General features: G+C 53.1%; 1 protein-coding gene across 1 annotated transcript in view; it reads right to left on the reverse strand.

Annotated features, from left to right (window-relative positions):
• Positions 1 to 20,683, reverse strand: part of Crispld2 (cysteine rich secretory protein LCCL domain containing 2) — a 60,228-nt gene that overhangs the window by 27,432 nt on the left and 12,113 nt on the right. Inside the window, exons 2-7 of the mRNA XM_020158543.2 lie at positions 16,561 to 16,871; positions 12,030 to 12,148; positions 9,196 to 9,328; positions 8,712 to 8,827; positions 5,808 to 5,908; positions 1,783 to 1,926 (exon numbers count right to left, since the gene is read on the reverse strand). Of these exons, the coding sequence (XP_020014132.2) occupies positions 1,783 to 1,926; positions 5,808 to 5,908; positions 8,712 to 8,827; positions 9,196 to 9,328; positions 12,030 to 12,148; positions 16,561 to 16,797 (850 nt within the window). The 5' untranslated portion in view covers positions 16,798 to 16,871. The remainder of the gene's footprint in view (positions 1 to 1,782; positions 1,927 to 5,807; positions 5,909 to 8,711; positions 8,828 to 9,195; positions 9,329 to 12,029; positions 12,149 to 16,560; positions 16,872 to 20,683) is intronic.

Raw genomic sequence — 20,683 nt, forward strand, 5'->3', positions numbered from 1 at the left:
TAGAAGACCACTCCCCCACTTCCAGGGGCATTCTGGAATGCTCTGGAATCCATGCCATAAAAAAGAGCAAGAGCCATGCCTGGTGGCTGTGGGCCTCAGTTGGAGTCTCAAATCCTACCCGCCACTTTATTTGGTGACGGTGTAGCTTTGGACAAGTTTCCTCCCTCTGAGGTCTAGTTTCTGACATGAACTATGGGGAGGTTGACAGTCCCCACCATGAGAAAGTCAGCATGGTCCTGGAGGCATGCCTGGCACACGGTCCATGTCTCTCTCACAGTCCCACAGGGTTCTGGGTAGCGGGGCTGATGGGGGTGCACACAGGGAGAGGGAGGCACCAGGATGCCTTATTCAAGCACAGCCGGGGGCCCCACCATTCTCTCCCTAAAGCCAACATGAGTTTTGCCAATTTGTTCTGTTTTATTTATTTACTTACGTATTTGTATTTGTTTTTGTGTTTTTATTTTTGAGACAGGGTCTTGCTATGCAGCCCTGGTTGGCCTTGAACTCACAATCCTCCTGCCTCAGCCTCCCAAGTGCTGGGATTAGATTACAGGCATGTACTATCATGCAGGGCAGAAATTTGAAACCAGGTTTGTACCACCTCTTTTGAACACTTTTTTAATCGCTTTTTTTATGTAGGGGTGGGGATAGAACCCAGGGCCTTGGCACCTAGGCAGGTACTCCACCACTGAGCTCCATCCCTGGCTCTCCGTTCTCCTTTATTTTGCAGGGACATAGCATGGCATGCGAATAGTGCAGTTATTTTTTTAAAAGATAAACAATATCACGACCTTTCAGTACTAAAATGGGCCCTGCTTTGAACTTCCAGACAGACCATTGCACCAACACATTTCCTGGTCAAAGGCAGCTACAGAATGGTTACAGGTCAGGGGCGAGGTGTTTGAAGGCCAAGAGGACAGAGATTGGGGGTGAGTGGGAGAAGAGGGTCCTTTAGAAAAGCCCAAGGGTTTCTGAGAAGGGCGAGGCCACACCTGCCTCTAGACGAGTCTGATTTTATGTACTCTGTTGCTTTGGGGGAAGAGAGAGACGAGAACAATGGCCAGGCATTCACCTGCACCATGAGAAATGACACACCCAGCCCCAGTCACGGCCGCTTTGTGGACAGGGCCCTGTGTGAGGGGTCTGGCAACTGGATGGGGGTTGAGCACTACCTAGGTAAGTGTGAATAGTCTGAGTTTGGGGATTTCCAGAAGTCTCAGGAAAAGCAGCCAATATGGGGGGCTTGGGGAGGGGAGGGTAGTCAGAGGCACATCATGACCACCTCAGGGTGTAGGGAGACCTCTGCTAACTCTAGGCACCCTGCACCCCACAGGCGATCCTCACGGTCACCCGGATGTAGGCATAACTATCCCCACTGTGTGGTGAGCAAACAGAACTGCAAAGAGTCAGGAACAGGCTGAGCCCAGAGCAGAAACTGCTGAAGGACTTGTGGGTCGTCTGGAGCCAGTCTGCATGCAGCACAGACTCTGTTCTCCCCAAGAGATTAGCACATCCTGGAGGGACCCACTTCCAGCCCGCGTCCCCTTTGAAAGGACATGGGAAGGTTTAACCTTAAATTACCTGCCTGTGGGGAAAGTGTCACCCAGTGCCTCTTCTATAATGCCTGCTTTTCATGACTCAAAAATATCATTTTCAAATAATGACTTAGGGTTGTGAGCTGGCCAGCTACACCCCACCCTCTCCCCACTGTTTGTCAACCTGGAGGCTCTCAGCCCCGCTAGCTCCCCTCCCCTGCACCGGATGCAGGGGACACCAACTCACTCATGTAGCTGATGGTGGGGCTCGTCTTCGGCTTCGTGGGCTTCACCACCCTTGGTTGGATCCACTCGTGCTTTTCCTTGGGAGCAGGGGCCGTTTCCACCTCGTTCATCTCATCTGTCTCAGGTTTTTGGTTGTAGGTCTCTTCTTAATAGTGGTGAGGGAGAAAAATAACAGTTGGGATTTAACAAAAACACACTTTGGAAAAAGCAATTTGAAAACTAAGCTGGTTTGAGGTTTGGTTTCACAAAGAGTTATTTCAACAGTGCAGGGGAGGTTGTATTTGGGACAGACCTGGCCAGGTGGAATTCTACCAGCCAGGAGGCTCATGTTTGCCTTGGACCTGAGAACAGAGGGCGGGGCAGGAGTGATTAGGCCCAGCCTGCTCCAGACCATCAGAATGGCTTTCCTGCCTCACCTCTCTTGTGCACTACATCTGCCCAAGAAAGCGGCTTCAAGAAATGTCCCCATCCACTGACCCAAAGCCACAGCTGTCCCCCATGCCCCTGGCCCCACAGTTTTCACTGCCAACGCTCTTGGATCCCAACTGCATGCATCTCACACCAGCATGCTTTGCTCCCTCCTCTGCCCCCAGCGTCAACTCAAGTCACATCTCTGTCCTGGAGTTTTGCTGGATAATTACACTGAACCCGTTACGTGGAGCTCTACAAACCCAGCTCCCTGGTCCCAATCTGTTCCCACCCAAGGACATCTATATTTTTTCTCCAACCATGACCATGACGCTCTCGTCTTAGAGCATTTTAATTAATGAACAAATGACACCGATTAAGCATGGGCTCACTTATCCTCATTTTCATCTTGAAATGCTACCCTGTGCTGCCCACCACGATCGGCAGTCAGACCACCAGGGTACCAAACGGTACATTCCAGCCTAAGCCAAGAGCCTGACAGCATTTCTGCTGGCTTGAGTGGCCTTATCAAAGATGAGCTGATGTGCATCCCCGCTGGGGTCCTGTCTTTACAGCCTGCACCTCGTCCTCCACCAAGGACGTCTATACCAAAACGCCAAAAGTCCCAAATGTACCTAATCTACCAAGCATCACAGCTCAGTCCTCCCGCCCTGAGCACCGTGCCAGTCACCAGTGGGTGAAATCATCTGCACCCAGCCTGTCACCATGCGGTGTTGAGATCTCACGTGGCTGAGTAGGAGCTGTGGCTTTACTGCCACTGCCTGGCATTGAGAACGGGACGCACATCGCCAGCCTGGAGAAAGGTCAGAATTCAGACATTCCAAGCACGGTTTTGACTGCATGTGTGAGGTCAAAACAATCAAGTCAACCCATCATCAGCCGGGCCCCGGGAGTCTGTGTGTGTGGGTTAGAATGATTTTCGAGGAGGAAAAATGGCGTGTGTTTGGGGACCAAACTCCAAGTTCCCTCAAGTCTGATCCATCCCCAAGTCCTATTTCCACTTCCTAGAACAACGCACTGAAGGGCGGCCCTGGCGTTGGTGTGCCAAGTGAGGTGTCCAAGTGAAGGCCACACCGGGCCAGGGACAGGGCTCACTCACTGTCCACCACCCGAGAAAGGACGGGGTAAGCCTGGGGAGAGGGCAGTGCCCATCCCATCCTCAGCCACTCGGCACGCGTACGGATTCCACCCGCGCTATAAACTCCCAGAGGCCTGCAGCCAGCTGGCTCCACAGCCCATCTCGCACCCGGGGCACCGGAGCTGCTCCAGAAACTTCACTGAATGAAGTTGCTTGAAATTCTGTCAGCTAAAGAAAAAAAATACGCCAGCCACGAAGTTCAAAGACATCCGAGAAGGGGACCTGACAGCACCACTCATACCAAAAGCTACAGACGGAGCCTTCAGGAAGACACTGGGTTTGCGAGGGCCGCCTGGCACCCGGTGGCTGCGGCTCGTCCACTCTCCCCGTCAATGTGGCTATTCAGCCTGCCCTTTGCTGAAAGCCGCCGTCTCTGGAGTCACCGGGTTTCTTCCATAGCCTGTAGGATTTTTATACTTCATAATCACAGCTTTATTGAGCTGAATACCGTGTGGTGCAGCCATCTAAGCTTTTGAGAGCTCACTATTTCAGAAAGTGGGCAGACAGACCTCGCCCTCAGACACACACACACACACGACAGCTGAACGCTGACCCAGGGTGGCTGGACCTGGGCACATGCTAATTACAATCCCCTACACAGAAATTCTGAGTTAGGCTCACGTCAAGGTAACTCAACGCAATGTCCGCTCCAGGCCAGGGGTCTTGGAGTCCAGATCATCATTTACGTCCCTCTGCAGTGACGTCAGCTAAGTTCTATAACTTAGCTCAGAGCTAATGTTCACTAAAGAGAGGCCAAAATGCCAGGCCCTCCTGCTGCCTTAAGAGACATGATTGGCCCCATTTCACAGACGAGGAAACTGAGGCTCAGAGAGGCGAAGTGACTTGCCCAGGTTCACGCGGCTGAGAAGCAGCCAGGTAGGAAGTCAGGCTGCGGTCCCCTAGGTCTCCTTGTGTCATCCCACGTAGGGAAGTGGTGGAAGGGAAAGTTCTCTATCCTTATCCTTAAATCCCCACATCCCCATGACAGGTCAAGGCCTTCCCGGCACCGCAGGGCACGCTTACTCAGTAGCTTATGTAGATAAGTGGCTTTTGGGGTGGCTATCTGTGTGGTCAGCTAAGAAAACCACCGTGCCTGCCAAGGGAAGTTGGGCATTTTCCACCAAAAACAGAAATAAGTGTATGGGCATCGCTGGGTGGGTACACTAGCATCTGAGGTCCCTGTGTGCTTTGCTCTTTGAAAATGACCCTCTGTGGGAACCGAGGGATATTTACTCTAACAACATGCAGGACACACCTGCCACGTGCCCTGGAGGCCCTGCAGCCAGACGGCAGTTGTAACAACAGGGTTTTGAGGGTCACAGGACCTGTGGGGGCCATGAGAAGGTGGGGGCAGGTACATGTCTGTCTGTGGAGCCCAGGGGCCCCCGGAACAGGGGTGACAGCAGAGCTGGTCCCCAGGTAGAGTCTCTCGGGGACTAATGGCCCAGGGGATGGGCAAGACACAATCATCAGAACAGACTGTGAGGGCAAGCCCATCCCTCCCCCTGTGGCCGTCCCCTTGAGGTGTCCTCCACGGTGAGCAGTCAGCCAGGGGGCCGCTTTGAGAGAATGGGGCCACACATCACTAGCCTAGAAAGAAGTCAAAATCCAAAAATTCTGAGCACGATGTGAGTGCACGCATACTGATTTCACACCATTGTAAAGTAAAAAACTTGTAAGTCAAGCCCTGTTTCCCACCCCGTTCTTGCTCTCAGCCTACTTGTTCTTCACCCCGGGCCCACCAGACTTATCCACGTCCCTCTCAGGGAAGGAACTGGCAAGACGGTCACTCCTCTGCCCACCCTCCCCTCCACGCACCACCCCGCAAGGCCTCTCAGTCAACTCCAGGCCTGCTGATGGAGCCACACAAAACACCAAATTCAGCCCCTGGTGGTCAGCCCCTTCTGGACATGACTTCCAGGAGCCCGAGGAAGTATTCCCAAAACGTGAGAAAGACATCAGACACGTGCATTACATTTAGCAGCCGAAAGAAATGGAATCTTCCTAGACTACCAACGATATCAAATGGGGAAACAAGTGTTAAGTTGTGTAGCTGCTTCCCCCAGTGCTGTGGCCGGGTGCCCTGTCCCTGAGCCACCCCCGAGCCTCTGAAGGCTGCAGGTCTGGCTGAGCTGTAGAGGGGAGTGAAACATGCTGCTCAGGACACAGGAGTGACGGCAAGGTGCACACAGCAGGTGCTGGCAGGGACCGAACCCTGCCATAGGCACTGGTGTCCCCACCATGAGCTCGTCTGGAGGCTTCACACTGTCATTTACTGTGAATTTCACTTTCAATCTGTATTAAGCAGACTGCACACTAAAGAGGGAAGGGAGGGGGTCCGTCTAGCATCCAGGGGATGACAGGTGACTTCAGTGAGGAAGGGGGCCCTGACCCCATGGTTCAATTCAATTCCCATTTTGTACACAGCCTCTGGCTCAGAGGCTGGGGAACCTGCCTACCTCGGTAGCACAGGTTATTCCTGCAGCCGCCCCCAAAGCTGGGCGGGCACTCGGAGCAGGGACGGCCAGTCTTGTAGGGGGCTTCTCCGATCCAGTTACCCCTGAGGACAGACCAGAAACATAATTAGCACAGCCCTCCTGGAGGCCTGAGGACCTGAAACAGAGGCCCAGCCAGCTGGGGAGGAGGGTGCATTACAGGGAATGGGGAAGGCTGTGGACCTCTGCTTCACAAAACCAGAGCATTCTGCAATCCCAGTAAACCCTGGCACTGAGACCTCCTGCCACTGGCACCTGCTCTGCCACAGAACCCTTTAAGAGAAGCAGGCACTCTGGCCTGTAAGGCCTCTCATTGTCCTCCATGCAGTGGGTACTCAACAGCCCAGCTGTGGCAAGGCCTGCCCTGGCTCTAGGGGACACTCCACTGGCCTGGCTCACAGACAGCATTACACATGGGCATCTGTTAAACCCACAGGCCTGGTCAGGGGCTGCTCTGACTGCTTCCTGGGCAGGCAGAGGTCACCCTCGAGTGCTGCCTGGGAGAAGCACAGACAGCGCCCTGTGCAGCACATGCCCTATGGTGGCCTAGAGTCTCCCAGAGTTCCGAGGAGCTGTGGTATCACCCTGGGTGTGGGGCTGAGGAGGGGGAGCCAGGAGGAAAGCGGTCCATGGCTGGGGGAGATGGGGGCCTCACAGGCACACAGCCCCTCCCATCCTGGACACACAGGACAGCTGTGTTCTGTAACTAGATGCAGAGTCCCCTGCTTTGACAATCCACCCAGATATTCAAGCTACCTAGGGACTCACGGGGTGGAGGAGATTGGGTGAATCCCCCAAGTAGGCTCATGGTCCAAGATACCCCAGAGCTGTCCCTGGGTGAGCCTCAGTGGGCTCCCACCCAGGTTCACTCCCTTCCCTCCAGCCCAGTCCTTCTTGGCACCTAGGCCTCCATTTTCCTCAGAGACAAGCTGCATCTCTGAGGCTCCTGGGCCCACAAGACACACAGAGTTGGTGCTTATCAAGGCTGGCTGGGCCTCTATAGATGGACAGCAGATGGGCAGTCTCCTCTGTTCAGCCCATGGAACACCACTGCCCTTCTCAGACACAAAGCCATTGAGGCAGGAGCCCAAACCAGGCAAGACTGGCCATGCGGACAGATGTCTGAATGCAGGCCCCTGGGACACAGGGATCCTGTGAAAACAGGAAACATTCCCTGGGGGTGTACTGTCACATGGGTATGTGCCTGTCACTGTGGACTACAGGCATGCACACATACATGTCCACACTGCATTTGTTCACATGTGTCCCTCTCAAATCCACATGTCAGAGCCCTAGCCTCCTGAGTGGCTGTGTTTGGAGATGGGTCTTTACAAAGTAATTGCAATCAACAAGCATGGGATTCTGATTCGATACAATTAGCGACCTTATAAAAAGAGACCCCAGAGAGGGCTTGCTCACTCGCTCTCGCTCTCTCTGCCATGTGAGTGCACAGTGAGAAGGCTGCCATCTGCGAGCCAGGAAGGGAGCCCTCACCAGAACTGACCCTGCAGGACACTGGGGACTGCCAGCTCTAGAACGTAGGCCACAGATGTCTGAGGTTCAGCCCCAGCCAGGGAAGTTTCACTACCAACAACCCAAGACACTTTCTTTTTCCATAAAAGGGGAGAGGGATTGTGCTAAAGAAGGTCATGTGGTTTCTGATTGAACCTGCTGGTGTGTGTTTTTCTGTAAGGAGTCAAGTCAAGTTGTCCCTTGTTCCCCACCTGCCACTCAGCCAGGAGCTCCACCATCCAGGACCAGAGAAGTGCATTCTGTAGGGCTCAAGTGCTTCCCAACAATGACAGGGACACTGTCCCTGCTCACAGCCGTGCCTGACTGTCTCTGCAGTTTCACCCCACCTTCCCATGGCCGCTCCTGACCAAGTCAGATAAACGAGGCCATTCCCATTTACTTTCCTCACTGAGCAGACAAGCCGAGAAGGCCACAGTGTGCAGCGCTCCAGCCTGGGATGGCACCCGCCAAGTGACCAACGTGTAAACCACAAGCTGCAGACGGGGTGTGCAGCTCCCCAAGGATCCGCACACACTTGTGCAATGAGTCACCGAGCAAATGACACTGGTGACGTAAGGATGCTCTGAGGGGGCAGAGGGTTGCACTACGCAGACCTAATGTGGCCTTCGGGAGGAAAACAGAAGATGAGGAAAAACAAGATCCAGGCTGAACACGTGTTTCCTAGGGTGCTCTTGGTGGCATGCTTTCAGAGAAAGATAACAGCCACTCAGTCAGACCCTGCTGGCTGCCCACATGGCAGCTCCACCTGCCTCCCTGCCCAGCTGGTCCCAGATGATGACGAGCCTACTCAGGAGGCAGAGATCAGGAGGATGGTGGTTCAAAGCCAGCCCAGAGCCAACAGTTTGAGAGACCCTATCTCAAAAATACCCAACACAAAACAGGGCTGGTGGAGTGGTAGCTTAAGTGGTAAGAGCACCTGCCTAGCAAACCCCAGTGTTGAAAAAAAAAAAAAAAAAAAGAAAGAAAGAAAGAAAGCAAATGGGACAACACGATCCCTCTTTGTCTATGGTGTGTGACATAAGGAGAAAGTGTGCCAGGGCGAGAATGGCTCAGGAGACAGTCGGTTCCTACCATATTACCTCCTTCTGCTTGGGAAGACATGATGCTGGTGCTTTGCAGCCACCTGGGGCCATGAGGAAAGAAAGGCAGAAGAGGAAGACAGAGAGGGCTGGAGTCCTTGTTGACCCTGTGGAACTATAACCTGGAGGCATCAACTTCTACACTCCTTAGTGGTGAAATAACGGTGAGAGTCATCACCGTTGACTCCTGTTTCAGTTGGGTCCCGTGTGGCAGGCAGATGCATCTCAAACATACAACCAGTCAACTTGGTCTTACTTTGGAGAATAATTGCAGACGAGGTAGACGGCATTCTCCCAAACATCTCCCCAAACGTTAATCCTCTGGCAGGTGTTCACAGCACATCCAATCTTGTTCGTGGTCGCCCAGACTATCTGAAAAGACAGCACGTGTGTGTCACAGCTCGAGTGAGCAGAGAACCCCAGGATCTGTGAGGTACAGGTGCTAAAGGGTGAAAGGACCAGTTTTTTCCCAAGACCCATCTAAGGGACAAAGCAAACATGCCACACACACAACAGAATGCCCAGCAGTGACAAGTCACACAGAAGTTTCTAGTGCTGCTCTAAGTCTGACCCTGTGAAATGAAGCAAGCGACTTGGCCCACCAGCCACACTTCAAGTAGCATGGAATTAAAGTCAGGCAGAGACTGCACAGAGCATTGGCAGATCTGGCCGTGGCCCCATGGGGAGGTGGGTGTCTGGGCTTTGGGTGCAGGCACAAGGGGAGGCGGGTCCGCAGGTACCTGTGTGTAGTGGGTGCACATGGCCCCTGAGCACCGCTCGGGACACCAGGGATTGCACTCGTGGGGATAGGGGTAAGTGTAGTCAGTCACTTCGTCATACCAGGACTGCACGTGGAAGCCAGGAGAGCGGTACCTGCGGGGGCAGAAAGTGGTCACGTCCCAGCCACACACCCACCAATAGGGACCCACGTTCCTAAGCCCTGCCACCTCCCAGACCAGGCTGGATGGGATGCTTTGGGGGCAAAGCCCCTCACTTCCCAGCACCTGTTAATGGTATCTGAAACCTGCTCCCTGGAGGGCCTGAGCTGCCTCTCAGTGCAGGGCACTCCACCTGGCCCCCAGGGGGCCCTTTTCCTTATTAATTATGTTTTTATTCTCCTGTCCACTCTGGAAAATAAACAGCCCAAGAAGCCTACTTTTCAGATACTACTGCTTAGCACAACACTCAATTTTAGGTGTGAGTCCAAGTGTCGGTGGTGTGGCTCAGGGATGGAGCACCTGTCCGGCACTGTGGGGGGAGAAAAAAAAAAAGACATGAATCCAGGTGAAGTCAATGTAGAGACTTAAGTACATGGCTGAAAGCTGGCACTCAGGATACCACTGTGCAAAGGGTCTGAAAGCTGGGAAGTGCCAGGTTGTGGGGGACAGGGCACAGGGGTCCCACTGCTCCTTACAGGCCACACTTGAGAGCCGCCCCCATGCGTGGGCTTCACAGTAAGGGGCTGGCAAACACTAATTATCTGGAATATTGTCACAGCCTGCCCCTTCATGACCACACCAGGAGGACCTGAGCACCTGTCCCTATGACAACACCATGAGGTAATTGCTCTGGAGTCACTGTCCCCTGCTCAGGTCCACCTGGTCAGGTACGTATCATTTTGTTTGGGGTTTTTGTTGCTGTGAGAAACAGGATCATAGAGTACAGGCTGGCCTCGAACTCATAAGCCTCCTGCCTCGGCCTCCAGAGTACTAGGATTTCAGGCAAGCGCCATTACGCCCAACCCTGATGTGTTTTGTTTTAACCAGGAAAGAAAATAAACTGAATGCTAATCCACGGTCAGTGTGTCACCAGCAAGTGTAAACGAAGTGGTTTCAATTAAGAGAGACGTTCAGGGCAAAATGACCGTGTGTGCGAGAGGTGCGGTCAGTGAGGCAGTTAGAGGTCTTGTAACAATTACTGTCTGGCCCCAGTGCGAGTGCCGTGGTCAGTGAGGGCTGGGGACCCAGCCTTTGGTCCTGGGCCAGCCAGCAGGAAGCCTGCCACATCCGCCGTGCACACAGTCTAACAGGGTTTGGAAAAGGAACCCTGAATCGCCATGGGCCATAGTGTGAGAAGCCCGCACTTTTTGGGGGGGCAGTACTGGGGACTGAACTCAGGGCCTCACACTTGCTTGAGCTGCGCCCCCAGCCTGGGAGAAGCTCTTTGGTCGGGGGAAGGGAGCAAGTTACAGGAATGCAGCAAGTAGGGCAGGCCTCTGACCCACCAGCGTTCCCCACAGGGGTCACTAATCGAGTGACTTAAAACAAAACCAAGACTCGAGAATGAAGGGGTGAGTGTCAGTCTGTCAGCTTGACAGGCCACCAACTGTCACAGGCAATTGTCTGTGATGCCATTTAGTGAAAATCTGTCTGATACTATGAGAAGAGGGAGGAAAAAAAAGAATTAAAATCCATCTGGGCTAGAGTTACAACTATGAAAAATATGCTGGCATCCCGCCAAAGGCTACAAAGGTGCTCAGAAAATGGAGAGCTTGGCCAGGCTGGTGGACTTCTGCATCCCTCACCCCCCTTAGACGTTTTGTTTTTTTCTTGTGGTTCCAGAGTTGGAACCTAGAGCCTCAAGCCTAGTAGGCAAGTGCTCTCCCACTGAGCCGCACCCCCAGCCCTGGAATTTCTTTTACTATCATCAGACTGTGTTTATGAAAAGCAAACACACCAAAGGACAAAATAGTGTCATTCCCCTCTATGAAGTCACACCTCTGGTCCTTTGTCACTGGCCTAAGGAGAGTGTGGTCCCTTACAGCCATCTGAAACACTGGATTTGAAGTGATAGGGAACCCTAGCTCTATTATGACAGGCTATTTAAAGTCCAGCCCGTGCCCACCAACAGAACGAGGCAGAAGCAGACCTGAGGCCCTGGAACACGGCTGGCTGGGTGTGAGGACGTGAACTGGACATTTTGGCCCAGACACTCCCAGGTTGGTTGTGCAGTCTTCACTGGTCAGTAGCCGTTGTCCTGGCCATGGTCAGGACACCTTCCCTGCTTGCTTCAGTGAAGCAGTCTCACCTGGAGGGACTCTGGCCTCTCTGGGTACCGGGCACATGGCCAGGTCTACGTCATGGAGGGCCAGTTGGCTATATTTGACAGACAACTGCCAATGCTGCCTTTGGGAGGTGGCTGAATGTCCTGCCTCTGAGGGTCAGAAAAGCCAGGGAGGCTCCCAGTGGCAGGGCAAGGGGGAATTACAGGGTAGAGAGGATGGTGACAGCCCCAGGGATAATGGCATCTCCACCTCAGCTACCCCAGCAGCCCTTCCTTGCCAGCAGAAAGTGCAATTCCAAAGCCCTTTAGCAGGACAGGAATGGAAGCCTGCACTCTGAGTCCTGGTCCAGTCCTCAGACCTGGTATTGGCCATCCACGCTCCAATCCCTTTAGCCATTTACTTGGAAGTCTTCCTGGTGCCAAGCCTCGCTTTCCCCACATGCCTATGGGGTGGCTGTACTCCCTTCCCCTGTCCATAACTTCAACAACAGGGTCACCAACATTCTCTGCGGTACAGGCCCAGCTCATGGAGAGGGGGACTTTGGCTGCTCAGGGAGCCTGTGGCTCTTACCTGCCCCAGTGCACGGCCAGGTTCTGCCCAATGGACACCAGCAGGCTAGACGGCCCATGCTCCCAGAGACACTCCTGGGCCCATGCTGTAGCTGACCTCTCCAGCTCTTCATCCCAGGTCTGCAGGGGGAGGAGAGGCAAAGGGCAGGGGTCAGGGTCAGGGCAAGGTCAGGCCAGAGGTCCCCGAATCCCAGGAAACCATGGTGTTTTTCATGCTGGGAAGCACCAGAGCTCCGGTTCAGTCTGTCACTGCTGTGACCCTAGACAGGAGCCTCTGCTCTTGGCCTGTGTGTGACACAGGATTGGGGGTGCTGAATGCTGTCATCAGGAGGCCTGCCACCTGTCCTGATGACTTACTCCCTTTGAGTAAGTGTGCACCGGGCCTTCGTTATCCAAACCTTTCCTTGCGTTCTAACTGTGGCCTTTGAGATTGACACTCTTACCATTTTATAGAAATGATAATGGAAGCTCTGATCACAGCCAGCTGGTCTAGACCCTATCCTCACCACACCTGTCCCTCAACAGGTGCTGCCTCTGGAGGCCAATGGTGTCTCCATCCCCATGCTGGGGACCACCTGACACCCCACAATACACACCTCACCTACCTAGAAATGAGGAGACAAGCACAGCTCACTGTGTACCAAGACCCTTCCAGGAATGGCCAGCCAAGGCCTTTCCTATGACAATGTTAATATGTTGACTACCAGCCCCACACCCCCACCCCAAAACTGTCCCAAAGTGCAGCAGGAGAACACAGGGCCACCACAACCCTGGGGACCTGGTCTCCCCTCCCGTTGCATGCTCTGCACTGTCACGGTTAACATAAAATCCCAGGAGGTGTCCTTACAAAGCAGCCCTCCAAGGCAGGCTGTGTGGCCAGCCCAGGAGCTCATAGCTATGGCTACACCTTGGTGTGAGCCAGTCCCTGCTGTCACCATCACCTGCCCCATGGAGCTGTCGATCTCCACCACCACACAGCAACAGCATCTCTAATAGCAACGGAGCTTCTCCTCCTGAAAATGTTCTGTTTCTTTATTTACTACAGTGCTGGGGATGGAACCCAGGACCTCACGCATGCTAGGCAAGCACTCCACCGCCGAGCCACACTGCAGCCTTTCACCATGCTGTCTCATACACTCAAATACAGGCAGGTGTCTCACCTGGCTTCAGAGCCCTAGTGATCTGCCCTGCCTCCTCCAACAGCCTCACTTCCTCACAAATGAGCCTCAACCCCACCAGCTTCTGAGAGCTGTTCTGAGGTTCCAAGCTTGTTTCCCTTGAAGAAAAGAGACTCCCGAGGTGGTGGGGTTTGCACCTTCTGTTTCCTGTGCCCACTATGCCCTTCCCTGCACACTTGTTCTCCCTCTCCAGATCTCCACTTGAGCGCCTCTCCCACAGGGCAGCCACCACAACAACGGACCTCTCCAAGGTCAGGCCTCTCCAAGCCCTTGTGTTATTTCTTCCAGCTCCTGTCCTCCGTCCCCTCCAGAATGTTGACCAGTGTCATGACCGACAAGTAGTATTTATGGTGCTCCATAAAAACTTGCTGGATGTATCATCAGGAGGTTCCACGGGGACCTCAACTGCTCTGTCTTCTCTTTATATCAAGACCCTTGCAGTGTATGGGGCACACAGCAGGCACTCAATACATGCACACAACTAACCAGTTAACCAAATCCCAGGTGTGTGGAAGGCAGAGAAGTAGAGAAGGAAGCCCAGCCTGACTTCCAGCCACTCATGAGACATTTGCCCAGCACCTGCTCTGTCCAGGTTTGGGGACAGTTAGGGTGGCTTGGAATCAAAGCTTTGCAGCTTGGAGCTATGTGGCACATGCAAGGCCTTTCAGGGTGAGCCTCTGAGAGCCTCAGTTTCTCACCTGCAGGGTTGTAACACTGTCTGCCCAGAGGACTCAACAGGACACAAGTCACAGGGCATGACACCACCACTCAATGGTCCTGTCACAGCCCAGCTCCCACAGCAGCTCTGGAGAGGAGATGGGCACCCGCCCCCACCCAGTTGCCACTGGAGCATGGCCACCAGGCAGAGGGCCAGCTCAGCCACAGCAAAGAAGCCAGCATGACCAGTTTGAAGTCTAAGATGAAAATATATCATCCGTGAGAGTGACCCGGGAGGCTGCAGGCCCCTTCCAAGGCCCCACCGAGAGCCCCCGGAGAAGACCAAGTTCTCAGTTGCTGAGGAAGACCTGCATTTGTTGTTGTTTGGGGTTTTTTGTTTTAGATGGTACTGAGGTTTGAACTTGGGGCCTAGAGCTTGCTAGGCAGGCACTCTACATGAACCACATGCCCAGTGCATTTTTGCATTAGGGTCTTGCTTTTGCTTAGGGATGACTTGGAACCTTGATCCTCCCATCGGTGCCTCCCATATAGCTGGGATGACAGGTGTGTGTGACCATGCCAGGATTGTTTGTGAGATTGGGGCCGGGGTGGGGGTGGGGGGGATTCTCACTCACTTTTTGTCCCAGCTGGCTTCAAATCACATTTCTCCCAATCTCTACCTTCTGAGTAGCTGGGATTACAGATACGAGTCACTGTGCCCAGCAGACCTGTGTTTTAAAAGCTACTCAGAGCTAATGGACGAACAGGTGGAGGCTCCTGGTCAGTGGCAAGCAATGACCCAAACAGGTCGCCATCCAGTTCCCTGTGGCTCTGGAAACCCAGCCAGGGAGAAAGTTTCCATACTGCATCTTAAGGAGAAATGACAATATCACCCATCCACACCTGGAAAGCCCATGCCAAGACCCAGCAGGGCTGACCTCAACTGCCTCTGTTACCCTTGGCAAAGGCTGGAATCAGAGGAAGCAGACTTCAAGACGCAGAAGCTTACAGAGATGCTAAGTAACCTCTCCAAGGTCAAACATCTAGCAAGCAGAAGACCAGGACCCAAACTCAGCAGACTGGCTCCCACCCTGAGTCCCCAAGAAGGATGGGGAGGGGTCTGCGCTCCAAACCCCAATAAGTCTGCCATGATTATCTGTATTTCAACCCTAAAAGGGTTTGCACAAGGTACCTAATACATTACATTTTGAAAGTGTCCTAAAATTAGCCTAATCCTCTGGAATAATGCCTGCCTGATTTTTGTTTTGTTTTGTTTCTGTTTGCCTGATTTTCTTGAAGGAACAAAGAAGCAGTTTCAGATAACATCCCCCAAGACAGCCTGGCTCAGGACCCCGCCATTCACTCATTCCAGGTATCAGTGTGCAGGAGCGGCCACTAGGGGCTTGTGGGTGGTCTCTGACCTCCAGGCCACGATTGCCAGAGTACAGTGAATGGGGGGTGTGGGGTCCTAGCTGGGGTGGGCAAGTGGAGGCAGGGGAACAGTCTGCTGAAGCAAAGAAAGAGATAAATCTCAGTGGCAGGGAGCCTGCCACAGACAGGAAGGCTGGAAGGAAGAGAATTGGGCAGGATTCAGAATAGGCTGGGAGGTGACTGCCGCATAACCTGGGTGTGACAGTGGCTGAGGGTGCGGCTAGACACAGGTATCCATCTGGGCTCAGCGCTTCCCAGCTGTGACCACTGTTTCTGATTTCCCAGGGTCGGGAGGATGGGAAGCAGCACTGTCAGGAACGGGGTGGCAGAGGGAAGCAGGGTGGGGGGGTGAGGCCTGGTAGACCCAAGCTGTCCAGCATGGCAGGGTCCACTGCTTAAATTTAACTTAATTCAAATGAAGTTGAATTAGATGTTGAGTTCATCAGTCATGCTGGCGATATTTCAAATGCCCAAAAGCCACACACAGACAATGCTGTAAAGAACGTTCTTAAGCCAGGCCTGATGGTGCTGTGATCCCAGTACTCGGGAGGTAGAAGCAGGGGGATGGAGAGTTCAAGGCCAGCCTGTAGTGAGACCCTGACTCAAACCACATAAATCCAAAGACCGTTCTCCTGGGTAACATGGCCTTAGACTAAGGGACTGGAAACTTCCACTGGGCCCTGGATGGGGATGACTTTGGCAGGCTGGCTCCCCCCATTCCTAAGCATGGCATTCCTCAGGTTCAGAGGGGATCCTCCACTGCCCCTTTCTGCAGTATCATCTCCCACAGACACCCCATTCCTCACAGACCCACCAACCCAGGCTACTTAGGGAAGATGGGGCCAGAGGGGAATAGAGACAGAGCTGGATGACAGTGGCCCCAGTGTTAGAAACCTCAGAGCACCCTCTCATCCACTGTCACAGAACACTGTGAGTAGCAATTTCAAAGTGGAAACTGAGGCTCCAGCTCATCCAGAGCTCTTGGACATCCAACGGGGATGTCCAAGTCACACAGCTTGACAGTGGTAGAGTGGGAACCAGAATCACCAGTGCCCACCCTCAGTTGCTCCCCGAGTCCCCATGTGAAAATGGGGTGGCTTCTGTGCCAACAGAGGTACCACGAAGGCGTGAGCAACAGGCAGCCTTTGCATACTGAACCCATGAGGTTGCTTTGGCAGAGACAAGAAGGGAACCTGGGATGTCCTCTTGCCAGAAGACCCTGGGCCTGCCACCTGCCACCGACTAGGCAGTGAGATGGGTGCTCACCATGTACTCCATGTTGGAGGCAGGAGGGGACACCTGGCCCCGCATTCTGTTGTGCAGCAGGAGGATCTCCTCGCGGTCCGCCCTGGGGATGGCCCTCCGGGTGCGGGAGTGGGGCTCCGCCTGGTATCTGCCCAGCAGCTTTTCCAGCTTCGTGACGTTGGGCAGGAAGAAGCCTTGAGCTTCGCAGATCAGCAGTGCCAGCCCCACAGGGATAACACCACTCAGGATGTAGTTCATGGCCAGACACCTGGAGTCTCAACCGGGGACAGGGCAGTATGGGCTCCTCACTCAGAGCTGGAGGTTCAAGAGCTCTGGAAGAAAGAGAGGAAGTGGGAGGAGAAGACGAGTTAGTATAGAACCAGTGACAGCGTCTGGCCAAGCACTGACTGGAGCAGCCGTAATCCTTTCCGTGGTACAGATGAGGAAACTGAGGCTGCAAAACCAGAATCCGATGACAGGAAGTAGTAGAGCTGGGTTTCCAGCACAGTAAGTGTCTGGGTTACAAATGATATTTCCTGGACTTGCTTCCCCTGGACTCAAGTCCCTTGCCACCATATTTTCTAATTGTGAGGTCACCTGGGCCTGAATTAAGTTCCATCTGCTACCCCTGAAAGGGAACAATAAAAGTTATTTTATGTCACCAAGAGATGCATGGACCATGAGCCGACATCAGTTGCAAACTTCCTAGTCCCTGAAGTAAAACTCAAGTTTACTGAGTTAGTCATCAGGCCTCATGTGAGGCCCATCACTGCCCAAGACCCTCATGGTCCTCCCATGGGGCAGCCCCACAGACTGGTCACCCAGAGCCCAGGAAGGATTCAGCTGCATGCACAGCAGAGCTCCTACCTGCTAACTTGACCCTGGGAGAAAGTAACAGCGCAATGGGCAGGGTGGCAAGGGGTGACCCTGAATCCCACTTGTCCCATCCCTGCTAGGCAAACTCACAGCTGTTTCCAATGTGTCCCCACCAAAGTTCATCCCCCAATTCACATTGATGGTATACACAGGCGGGGCCTTTGGGAGGTAGTTCCCATCCCTTCCCTTCCCTTCCCTTCCCCATGATGGCATTAGTGGCTTTATAAGAAGCACACTGGCTCATGCCTGTAATCCTAGCTACTCCAGAAGCAGAGATTAGAAGAACTATAGTTCAAAGCCAGCCTGGGAAAATAGTTCTCAGGACCCTATCTTCAAAAATACTCAACACAATGAAGGGCTAGCAGAGTGACTCAAGTGGTAGAGTGCCTGCCTAGCAAGCATGGAGCCCCGAGCTCAAACCCCAAAACCCCAGTACCACCAAGGACAAGGACAAGAATGAGGAGGAGGAGGAGAAGGAAGAGAAGGAAGAGGAGGAGGAGGATAGAAAAAGGATCCCGGCTGGCACACTTGCTCTGTCACCATGTGATGCTGTCCCATGCTGTGACGAAGCAGGAAGGCCTCACCACTACCAGCACCGTGCTCTTGACTTCCAGCCTCCAGAACTGTAAGCCAAACAAGCCTCTATTCTTTGTGAATTACCTGGTTTCTGATAGGCTCAGAAAATGGATAAAGAACCCACTGAAGAGCCAAGAACAAGATCTCCCCCTCCACCAGCCCCTGCTGACCACGAGCTTGTCACAACTGGATGCGGACCTTTGGGCTGCTAAGTCAGTGGTTCTGATGGGTAACTGGTCCCGATGACTGAATCAGTTACCTGCTATTGATCAGGTCCAGACAAATATGCGTTACTTTGCTGGACTTGAGCCAAGTCTCTGGCCATGGATAAAACCAACGCCAGCACAAGGGCTTGGAAAGAAGGCAGTGGCCTGGGTCTCTTGGATGCTCCTGGTCCTGTCTTTGAGATTCATTTCCCAAGAGTTCTAATCCTGGCACACACTGGAGCTAGGGGACCTTGGGGTCCGGTCTCCAGCTCACACCTCAGTTGGGAACTGCCCCTCACAGAGATCCAGGGTGCCCACAGCCTTGTCAAAGACACTGAGCATGTCTGCAACAACAGCTTCCTAACTTTTACTGCCCCAGTCCTACAAGCGGACACTTCCAATGCCAAGGTCAGCTAACGCCATGCCTTCATTCCTTCAGCAAGCCCATCATAAGTGTCTATGCAAGTCAGCCACTTAGTTTTGCATTTCTCCATCATGATGCTGATGCCCAAGGTCCATCTGTTATCACACCTATTTTACAGATTGGAAGGCTGAGACCTACAGTGGCAGCCAGATCAGACCAAGCCCACCCTACAGTAAGTGGAGATGCTGAGTCTGGAACGGATGGCTATGAAAACCTGGAATTTTCCTGACTCCAGGAGCCAACTGTCTCACTTCCATAAACCTGGTTTGGCCTCTGAAAAATACTCACTATTGGTTTAAGCAGACAAGAGCAGGCTTGAGTGTGTCCCTCACACCGCTTGCCTCTTTCCATTCCCAAGGGAGGGTCAGTGGCCACCTGGTGGCCTTCGCCAAGCACCTGTGTTGTGTGGGACCTGCAGGTGAAGAGGACACTGTCCCTGGCCTTCAGAAGCCCTCAGCAGGCTCAGGGAGATCAAGGAGGAAGCGCACAGTTCCCACGTGGCAGGACAAGGCTGCCCACAGTCTACAAGACCAGGGCTCCAGAACTCTGCTGGATGGGAGGGTGGGAGCCATGGCCTGCTCTGACCCACCCAGTACCTGAGGGGCTCAGTCCCTTCAGCCAGCCCCCCTGGTCTTCACCCCCACAGCAACATGTCTGAAGCCATCTGCAGGCTGGGATTATACAGCGTGTTGGTAAGGCAGAACAGAAGTAGAGGCCAAGATGGACATCCTGGGAAGGAAACCCCCGGTATAGGAGGCAGAGCACACGGTGGGGGACCAAGGGATTGCTGCAGTTCCAATCTGGGCCCTGGACACACTAGGTCCTGACTGCCCTGCGCACAGACAAAAATAGCTTGCATCTAGAAGGAGAAGTTTGGCTTTGACTTCTTTGTAGTGTGCTGGATGGCTGCTCTCCTCCAGAAGGAGGTGACCTCCCAGGCCAGGGCCCAGGGGACAGACGAGCAGGGAGAACCATTGTATGCTTGCTGGCTCCTGGGAATCAAACCAAGAATGCAGAACTTCTGCGTTCCCGAGCACCTCCATATATGTGCATTTCCAGCTGCTGAAGACCAGGCCAAAGAACAAACTTCAAGAACATGCTGATGCTCAGTTGACATGTGAGGGCAGGAACTGACATCCTCGCGTCATGATGACGCTCCATCTGTTCTACTCTATGCTGGAGTAGTGTGAGACGTGGGGCCCAAAGACACAAAGCACGAACTGTCAGGTGGCTACTGTGACCAACCAGATGAAAACCTGGGCCAGATTGAAGTACACAACTCAGAGGGCCATCAGCAGGGGGAGTGGTGAATCCATGATGTGGGGAGTGGGGGATAGTGTGGTAGAATATTATACAGCAGGTAAAATGAACAAACTAGGGTTATGTGTTGGCCTTAATAAATATGAAATACAATGATAAGCTTAAAAATAGGTTATAGAATATTATGGTAATGACACTAATCATGTAACTTTTTTAAAGGGGGCTGGGGCTGTAGTTCAGTGGTAGAACAATAGCCTAGTGTTGCATAAGACTCAGGGTTCCATCCAGCACTATGTATTTGTATGTGCAAATATATATACATATATATACATATATATATATATATATACACACACACATGTATATATGATATTTTGCATAACCTATGGATATGTGTAGACATGTGCCTTGTGTGTCTGTGTACATGTGTGTGATTGAACCAGGACTGAATTCAAACCAAGGTCGTGGTGAGGATGCCTTGGGGTAGGGAATAGAACTGGGGAGAAGAATAAGAAGCTTCATCTCTATCTTTAATGTCTTACTTATTTTGGAGAGGGCGGTATTGGAGCTTACACTTGCTAGGCAGGTGCTCTACCACTTGAGCCATACTCCCAGGCATATTTTTTAAATTCAAGCAAATATGGCAAAATGTTGCCATCTGTTCAGGTGAGGGGCACAGGCTGGTTGGCAGGCACCGAGAGATGGTGACGGGTGGTGGGCTCATGCTGTCCTTTGTATTTGCTCCAAACGCATCCTCCGGCCCGCACTGTCTTCTTTGGAACACTAAAAGGCCTTCTGGCTT

This window comes from Castor canadensis, chromosome 15 (assembly GCF_047511655.1).
Source record: "Castor canadensis chromosome 15, mCasCan1.hap1v2, whole genome shotgun sequence".
Classification (NCBI taxonomy): Eukaryota; Metazoa; Chordata; class Mammalia; order Rodentia; family Castoridae; genus Castor; species Castor canadensis.